Source organism: Puccinia triticina, chromosome 18A (genome assembly GCF_026914185.1).
Source record: "Puccinia triticina chromosome 18A, complete sequence".
In the NCBI taxonomy this organism is placed as follows: Eukaryota; Fungi; Basidiomycota; class Pucciniomycetes; order Pucciniales; family Pucciniaceae; genus Puccinia; species Puccinia triticina.
This window is the reverse complement of record NC_070575.1, coordinates 1252516-1262359: the sequence shown is the minus strand read 5'-3', so window position 1 is coordinate 1262359 and position 9844 is coordinate 1252516. Positions and strand designations below refer to the sequence as shown.

Here is a 9844-nt window from a genome sequence, read left to right as displayed (position 1 = left end):
GCAGCAGAAATTTTGAATCGGATAAGCATGCACAGAGCGTTGAAGTTTATCAATGATACCCAAAAATCACAAATGTGTATCGTGGAACCGCTTCTTCGCCTAGTTCTCAATAAGCTTACAACGCCACACAACTTCCCAATTTTCCAGAATCATGCATAATTTCTTGGGTGATTTTTTTAACTCTACATAAATTTTTTAACCAACTCATTTGGACAAACTCATTTAGTGCTGGGTTTGTGGGATGTATTGATGATCGTGAAAAACCATTGTGTGCAGGATGAGTCATTCTCAAGTAAACAACGTGAAATTTCCCACAGAAAAACTCTCCCTCTGCTATCGAGGTAGCAGCTTGCTAGTGGTGGTGAGAAGGGTAGTTAGGGTTGTCACGTCTCACAATCATTTATTGTGCAATGATTGTGCTGCCAAACACTATGTATAAGACACTGCAATCTGACAGTGAATGGGAAGCTGGGCGGAACAGTCCTGTCACGGGTGAGCTATCGGCACTCGCGGATTCCGGTCTCCAATCTCGGTGAGGAAAGAGATTGGGGCCGGGGCGCGGGATCTGCCAGACTAAGTACATGATTCTAGCCCTAACCGGATGCCTAAGATCGATTATCACTAACTAGGTTATGGTTCTACATACATGATTATACTCTTGTAGTTTATGTAATCTTGAATCTTCCTGTTTCTTCCGGTTGTACTCCAACACCCCCCCCCCCCCCAAGATTACAAAAACTACCCACCAACACCAAGTTGTTTCAACGCGCTAGTCATTTTTAAGGGTCCGAGCCGCTTGGTTAAGACGTCCGCAAGTTGGTTTTGGGTGCTGGTCCAAGTGATGTTGATTTTGTTTTCCCTGATCAAATCATTAACAAAATAGAAGGCACGCCAAAGATATTTGGTCTTCTTTTTCGACGTGTTGTCTGTCGCAATGAGGATCACGGCTTCATTGTTGCAATGCATCGATAACTTTGGTTGAGAGCCCATTTCATCAAAGATGTTGAGTAAATGGGCCAGTTGCTGTGCCCCTTCCAAAAGCGCCAAGTACTCCGCCGCACACGTCGACATCGCCACTACCGTCTGCCTTTTTGACCCCCACGCTATGCTATTTCCGTCGTGTGTCAACAGATAACCCGTCGTCAACCGTTCATGCTCTCCGCCCCAATTTGCATCCGTCCACAGGTCCAGTCCCCCCGATCCTGCCGTGTACACCAACACCTTTTCCGTCGTCCTCTCCAAATATCCAATCAACCAATCCAACGCCGTCCAATGAATAGCCAAAGGTGCCGCGCCGAACCTTGCCAAAAGGTTCACCGCATACGCCAGATCCGGACGTGTCCCACATGCCAAGTACATCAGAGACCCAATTGTAGATCGAAAGGCTGTCTGATCTATGGGCTCACCAGACAAAGACTCTAGTTCTACCTCTGGAAGTGGGCAGTGGTGTGCGTGAGTTTTGCGATGGTAGGTTGTGACAATCTGTTTTGCCATGAGCAATTGATTGAGCCGCAGTTGAGGGCCATCCCAACGAAATTCAATTCCAACAAGCCGTTGTACTTCATCTGACCATTTAATTTCTAGTTGAGATTCCATACCTCACCGTAAATTGTTGAGCAGAGATTTGTCTGACGCCAGGGCAAAACCATTGTCCACGTGCAGCCAAATGATGATTAAGCTGCCCTTGCGTTTGAAGAGGTAGAGGGACAGTTCTATCTCGCTAGTGTCTAAGCCGAGAGACAGAACTGTTTGTTGGAAAAACTTCCACCAGCAGCAAGCAGCTTGTTTGGTGCTGTAAAGTGCCTTCTTCAAACGCATGACTTTACCCTTGAGAGACGGGTCAATTTTAACAGGTGGTTGTATGTATACCTCCTCTTCAATAGGAGAGTATAGATACGCCGAGCTGACATCAAAGGTAGCAGTTGGGAAACCATGGGAGAGACTGATTGATATGAGGAGACGGAGAGTGTTCAGGGAGGCAGTCGGCGCGTAAGTTTCATTGTAGTCCAGGCCCATCTGCTGGTTGAAGCCTTTAGCTACATAATGCGCACGGTATTTGTCCACGGTTCCATCAGGCTTCCGCTTGATTGAGAAGACCCACCTCGCGCCTAGTGCCTTGCTTCCTTTAGGTGCCGTCGTTGGGATCCAAACTTCCAGTTGTCCGAATTTTAGCATCTCATACTCCGCCACTGCACGCCAGAGGTGGGCATCGAGTCCTGACAGCGCCTGCTTGATAGATTTCGGAAGATTGTGTTCTTCATCCGTAGACAGTGGGCCGCTATGCTAAACTACGCTATTTTAGCCCTAAAGTTTAGCGTAGCGGCAAAAAGCGCCAACCTTTTTTGAATAGCGTTAGCGCGCTGTTAGCGCTGCTACGCTTCACTAATTTTCAGCGGCGCTAACAGCATACCAATTTTTGTTTAGCGTTGGCGCTGCGCTACAGCCGCTACGCTACGCTACGTTGTGCTAAGGCGCTTCTAGCGGAAAAAAGGCACTTTTTTGCTGCAAAAAACACTTTAGCGCAGCATAGCGCACGCTCTTTTGCGCATTGCGTGCTTAGCGTCAGCGCAATTGCGCGCATCTGCGCTAACGCTACGCTAAAAGCTAAAATAGCTTTGCATCCTTTGCGCGTAGCGTTAGCGCAGATGCGCGCAATTGCGCTAACGCTACGCTAAAAAATAGCGCATTTGCGCTGCGCTACGCTACGCTAACAGCTATGTTAGCGTAGCTGACCCACTGTTGGTAGGCCCATTTGGCGGCGTTCTTCTTCAGCAATCTCAGTGGTCTTCTCCTCGCCGAGCCGGAGCATGATTTGCTTGAGAATAAGGTCAACTTGAGTTTCTGTCTCTGGTTCTGGAGGAGGGACTAGGTCTGGAGCTGGTTTGCCGGCAGGTTTCTGCACCGGGAGGACTTGAAAATCGGGAAATTTTGCCGCCAACGAGTGAACAATCCTGCGTTCTTCAGGAACCCAGAACAACCAACCGGACCTGAACGTAGGGTATCCAAGTAACTGACCTTCACGGGCCTGTTCATCCAGCTTCTTCCGTCTTTCCTTGGGAACGTGGATGATGGCGCGCGCACCAAATGGGTAGAGCGTCTCTGGGATTGTCTTGACATTGTAGAGGAGCTCAAGGGGGGACTTCTGACCAGTGCGTATGTTGGCACTGCCAGCATATTTGGCTGGGATGAATTCATCCCAGTTTAACTGGGATGCACTCAACCGATTTAAAATGGGTTGATCTCATCCAATGAAATATAAAACCAAGGGGGTTACCTTGGATTTATATTTCATCAGTTGAGATGAACCAAGTTTAAATTGGTTGAGTTCATCCTAGTTTAACTGGGATAAACTCAACCCAGCCAATTATTCTGGCAGTGTGGGCAGGCGGTTGTGGAGATGTGCCGCCGTGGAGTATGCAAAACTCCACCAGATGCTTGACAGTCCACTTGCATGGAGCATTGTCCATGCCATGTCACCAAGGGTGCGGTTGAATTGCTCTGCCTCGCTGTTCTGAGATGGGGAGTACGGTGAAACTGGGGCAAGGGTTGTCCCAATGGCCTCGAGTTGTGGCTTGAGGCTTTTGGTGTATTCAAGCGCGTTGTCGCATCAAAGGTACGGCGGAGCTTTCCCCAGGGCCGTTTTCAGGTGTTTGATCCACGCCATGATCTTTACTGGAACCTTGCTTCTGTTGGCCATTGGTGCGCAGAACGTGTAGGTGCTAGCATGATCACGGAGTGTCACCAAATATTGGCAGCCATTGATGTCTAGATTGAAGGGTCCAATAACGTCTGAGACACAGAAATCAAGGGGGGCATCTCTGGGGATTTGCGTCTCCATCCCAAGAGACTTTTTATCCATGCTTTTCGATTGGGTGCACTGCTCACAGAAGAAGCTCTTTCAGGCGATTTTCTCCTCCGGGTAATTGATTTGGAGAAAGTTCTTGACCACCTGATCGGAGACGTGGCCCAGTCGAACGTGCCAAGTGGAAGATTCAAAAGAGGGACTTTCAGTCACTTTCTTTGATTGCAATATGGCGCTGGTCTTGATCGACCAGCAGTAGTTATGAAAGACGGTGTCATAACTAGTATTACAAGGATCAAATAAAGTGGCTTGAGTGTCATCATAGACTAGCTTCCAACCATCTGCAAGAAGTTGACCGGTCAACAGGATGATTCCATCAACACCTGGGCAGTGGTAGACATCCTTAATTATCAGCGGACCCTTTGGTGTTGGGATTGTCACACTGCCAATTTTGGACACAGTAACATTCATATCTGAGACGGCCAGATAAAACATGTGGGGTCTTGTCAGCTTCTTGTTGACTTTGAACAGGGAGGAGTCGCTGCTTACGTGTGCAGATGCGCCCGAGTCAATCAGGACACCATCACTGACGTCCGGATATTCACTTGTTGTAGGCGGTTTCTGGAGCCTTCAGGTTGCGGTGGAGGTCGGTATTTCGAATCCTTCACGTTGAAATCGGCGTCCAAAGGACTGATCTTCCCAGTGGCCACGTCCCGCCAAAAATGGGTGCAGTCGGGGTACCAGTGGCCATTGTCCCCACAGTACAGGCAATGGACACCGTGTTTCCGGAGGAGGGAGTTGGACTGGACTTTGCCTTTGAAGTGAACGGCTTTGTCTATTGACAGCTGAGGTAAGGTCCGTGTAGGTTGTTGAGTGTTGCAACGTTGGGGGGCAACATACCTTGCCTGAGTTTGTAAAGCTTGGATACGGTCTAAATCCATTGCCATTGGGTCGGACAAGGGCAGCGCCAATGACGGGTGAGGCCCAGTTGCTTTGTTTCAAAGCTTGTTGGCCGCAAACTGGAGGATAGTCGACATGTTGTCAAAAGCAGGAGCGTCCTTCTTGTTCAACTGTTGGCTGACTGTGAACTCAAAGGCCATTGGGTCCACCCCCACTGGGGGCTTGAAATATGCTTGGAGTAGGATTCCAAGCGCTTTGTCCCACGTGAGTTTGAGCTGGGCCAGTTCTGATTTGAGCCGGGCCCACACCAAGAGGGTAGCATCAGTGGCGGACGCAGGGTCTTTGACAAGTGAGATGACTTCCCCTAGCAGTTTGATCTTCCGGCGACGGTCCGATCTGGAGCATTTTGACTTCAGAAGTTCAAAAACTTCTTTTGGGTTTGAAAGCTTAGACAAATCAACAATGTCGCCCAGAGTATTGACAATTGTATTGCGGATGAGACTTGTTATGGTGGAGGCCTTGTCAACAGTGAGGGCGTTGAAGTTCTCCGGTTTGTTGGTGAAAGCTTCTTGTTGTACCAGGACATGAAGGATGGTCCTGTCAAGAGCTGCTTCCCAGACCGGGAAGTTGGTCCCCTCGTAGACAAGGATTGGCTTCCGGGGGTTAAGTTGGTTATGGACTTTGAGGGGATCCTTGACAAAGTTTTCCATAATCATCTCTTGACAGGTGCGTGGGCGATGATAAGGAGCGGGATGGAAGGGCTGAGCCTGATGTTGATTGATCTTCAGGGTCGCAATTTCTTGACGGAGGTCGTCAAAAAGTTTTCTGGCCTTGGCCGGGGTGAGGTCGTGGTCCATTGGGGCTTCCATTGCTTGGTTTGATGAGGAGGATGAGGATGGTGTCGAGGGAACGGTAAAGTAGGTGAATGTGGATGGTTGGGGTTGGTTCAGTATCTCTGATTTTCGATCTTTGATTTCTTCTTCTCGTTTTTTGTTTTTCTGATCTTGCTCAATCTTTTTAAATCTATCTTTTCTCTTCTCTATCCAGTTCATCAAACGTCCAATTTGGGACCCGGGGTATCGATGTGGTGCACTGAAAGCCGGCTTTTAACCTATAAGACACTGCAATCTGACAGTGAATGGGAAGCTGGGCGGAACAGTCCTGTCACGGGTTAGCTATCGGCACTCGCGGATTCTGGTCTCCAATCTTGGTCATAATTGCATAAGATAAGGGAAAAGCATACTAACCTGGGCGGAACAGTCCCATCACGGGTTAGCTATCAGCACTCGCGGATTCCGGTCTCCAATCTCGGTGAGGAAAGAGATTGGGGCCGGGGCGCGGGATCTGCCAGACTAAGTACATGATTCTAGCCCTAACCGGATGACTAAGCTCGACTATCACTAACTAGTTTATGGTTCTACATACATGATTATGCTCTTGTAGTTTATGTAATCTTGAATCTTCCTGTTTCTTCCGGTTGTACTCCAACACTGTGCAGCAACTGTCAAAAACTTGCTGGTGAGGGGCTGGTAGAGGAGGATAGAGGCTGAGCCTAGCGGCTGACAAACTTAACACAATCCCTCGCTGCTGCGGGCGTCTGGTCTTGCGAAGCAAGCCTCTGATAGCCCTTGGCAGGAGGGACTTGCGCGCTATCACCCCCTTTTGCAGAGCCTAGAAACTCCATTTGGCTGGGCGGTCTTTTCAAACCATCACAGTTTCTTGCATTCATAACATTAAACCTTAATTATTTGCTTGGCGCAGAGCCTTGCTTCTTGCCTGTCATCTGATACAATCTTAGTCACCACGGGTGCAAAAAAATATTTTGAAAACCAATTTAATTTTGAATGGTTTTCAAAATATTTCCAATACACTCAGTCCTGGACGTCCTGAGGAACGAGTTGGACTAACCATTTTCAGATATTTTTAAAATATTCTCAGAACCACCTCAGGTGGTTCTGAAAATATCTCAAAAACTGATTTGGTCAAAGAAATATTCTTGAAACCACTTCAAATGGTTATCAAAACCAATTTGGTTGGCTGATAAGCGTTGAAAACCAATTTGGTTGGCTGATAAGCGTTGAAAACCAATTTGGTTGGCCAAAAAGTTTGGAAAACCCAAATTGGTTGACCAAAAGGTTGCAGAAACTATTTTGGTTGGCAATTTGGTTTGAAAAATCAAGATTGGTCAGCCAAATGGTTCCTAAAACAATTTTTGTTGGCCAATCCATTTGGATAACCAACATTGGTGACCCAAATGCTTTCAATAACCATATTTTGGCTGTTAAAAAATTCTCATACCATCTTTGGTTCCAGGAAAAATTTGCGCAAAGCAATTTGATTTGAAGAATTTCAAGAATCCTTGCATTGCCATTAACCTATGCACTTAAATACATAAACTATGTACATAGAAAACTACTGCTGGTACCACGCCGACTGGCCACCCTCCAAGCAGACAGGCAGCGGGCCAACGGCCCCAAAATGGTCAGCCCGGCGGCGGCAGGCTGGCTGGAAACCGATGCAATGTCCTTGGCCACCTGGGTGTAGAATGGCGTGGTTGCATGAGGCAGCCACGGGGTCAACTAACAACAACTTAAAGTACGTTGACGTTCTGGAGATCTTGGCAGGCTTCCAGGGTCTATGTGTTCCAGGTAGCAGCATCAGAAACAGTGACAATGAATAATAAGACAACGAAAATCTGACTGACCGTAGCATTCCTTGTTGGGGAGATCAGCGCCCTCTGGATTCCCAACTTGGGTTTTCAGGTAATCCTTCTTTGCCTAGAAGTAGTTCTGCGAGGAGAAAATTCCGTCTCTGGTCAGTGGCCTAGCCTTGGCTCGTGAAAGAGTGGCAGTTGAGGGAACTCACTTGGAAGCCTTCCATGTAGGCCCATTGAGTATCTATGATCGTCCAGACGTCCATGAAAGAAAAGCTGTCAGAACTTGCACTTCAGTAACAGCGATAACTGCGGTTGACAGAACTAACCAGTGTCAACGTTCATCTGATGGAATTTTAAGGAATTGTTCAGTCTTTAAGACAGGCTTTGAGTGTATTCAGTGCTAGACTTACAAATGCAGCAGCAATGGAGAACATCGGGCTGATCTTGCTGAAAGCGGAGTAAACGTCCCACTGCGAGGTAGCAGATCAAGTCAAGAAACGGTGTACACTGAGCTCAGCAATCTCGACGAAAGAATAGGCAGCTAGGGACAAACAATCTGGGCAAGCAAAGAGGGGGAAGAGAAGAAAGATGTGCGATGGGCAATGCCCGGTATGGAGTGGGTGGAGAAGAGGGACAAAGGTCATGAAGTGATCAAGATGAAAGCTACAGCCATTCCGAAAAAGCTTGGCTTTGTTGGAAGGAATTTCCACCCAAACTTTGTATTGGATTTGCCAATAATCACTGGCAAGGTTGGACATATGTATATTCATGCCCACCTCATTCTTATATGCAGGGTGCATATACAGCAGCCAGATGCCCTCAATCATCTTGTTCCTTTCATTTTTTCCTAATTCTGAGTTCAGAATTGAGTGATTTGGCTGATTCTGCCCTGGATGGCATTCCAATCATGGTTGTGAGGTTGGAAGGTGCTGGTCCCAGCGGCCGGCGTGTTTTTTTTTTGCTACCAAACGGCTTGATTGGTGGGATCCTGCAAGCGACTGCGCTTGCAGGTCAGGATATCATGTGTCCAACCTTGATGTTGGATGCACATACATTGGCAAATGCGGAAATTCCTTCCAAAGAAGCCAAGCTTTTTCGGAATGGCTGCAACTGGGGGATCCTTCCAAGTGGCCGGTTGGACAGTCTCTGCGCGGCCCACAGTCCCCAGCTAGCCACGTTTGCAGTTGTCAGACTGCCTGCCCATGTACTGAAGGATGGTTCCAAAAAATATTTCTGGGAACTGCTCTGCTAACCTTTTTGGTTTTGATGACCTTTAAACCAACCATTTTGGTTTCCAGAACCAATCCCACAACATTTGGGAAAAAGTTGCGAGATTGGTTCTGAAAACCAAATCTCTTGGAGGACGGTGGCCATTCTCTCACAAAATGGTTTTGGGAACAAAATTGGTAACCAAATGGGTTCCCAAACCAAATTCAGACCAATTTGGTCCCAAAAACCACTATCCAACCAATTTCGTTCTCAAGACCACCTTGGAACCTTTTAGTGCACCTGTGGTGTATTTTACACGACTCCTTCAAATAGAAATAAATTTTCAAAGTTGACCAAACCTTGGAATTTACTGAAGTCAAGTAACAGAAGAGATCCGTGCTCAATCAAATATACATGTTTTTTTTTTTGACTTGAAGTCCAGCCTCTGAGCCCTCAATCGCTGTCACAGATCCGCCATCAAGACCATATAGCCCTCTTGATGACTGGTAAAGACCGGCCATCATCAAAGGGATATGTACAACCTCTCGATGACCAGTATGTTCCGTTCATCAAGAGTATACAACCCTCTTGATGACCGGTCTGTGCCGGTCATCGAGGGGACTTGACACTTCTGATGACCGGTATTGACGGGTAATTGGGAGGATGCAACCCTCTCAATGACCAGTACTGTGCCATTCATCGAGAGGGCTTTATCCTCTCAATGACCAGAACATACCGGTCATTGAGAGTGTTGAGTCCCCTTGATGAACGGTCAATCCCGCTCATCCTCAAGCTAGCTGGGTGTCAAACAGGCTATGTATTGACCAGAGAGTCCATGCTCTCATTTCATAATTACTTTCTGCAAAGTTGGGCTATAGAGTCGGTAACTGATAGCTCTGTTTATGAAGCTTAGGGCAAAAACCCGTCAAAATAAGGGTTTTGGGCCCTAGCACTATAACTGTGCTGATTTAAACACTGGTAATTTAAATTACCAAGCTTGTTACATGGCAAATATAGACACTACAAGGGTTTTTACACTCTGTAACAGAGTAAGGATTAATTATGTAATTAATAATATGTAATTATTAATTACAGGGAATTAATTTGGTGTAAAAGTAGGTGGTAAGTGCTTAAACTGATTGGCTGCTTGACAGAGGCGGTGGTCTTACGGCAACTCCTTATAAGGATAAAGTTTTAAATATGCTAATAAGGGATTTTGTATATTTAAAGGGTTTAATCCAATGAATTTTGTGTGCTGGGGATGGTTTTAAAGGGAA

At 46.9% G+C, this 9844-nt stretch overlaps 1 protein-coding gene across 1 annotated transcript; it reads right to left on the bottom strand.

Annotated features, from left to right (window-relative positions):
- Positions 1-7292: 7292 nt before the first annotated feature.
- Positions 7293-7792, bottom strand: PtA15_18A161 (uncharacterized protein; the record flags this gene model as incomplete). The annotated part of the gene is made up of 5 exons (XM_053164673.1): positions 7293-7327; positions 7407-7479; positions 7568-7599; positions 7685-7700; positions 7769-7792. 5 exons carry the CDS (start codon positions 7790-7792, stop codon positions 7293-7295), a joined length of 180 nt encoding a protein of 59 aa, XP_053028659.1.
- Positions 7793-9844: the final 2052 nt, after the last annotated feature.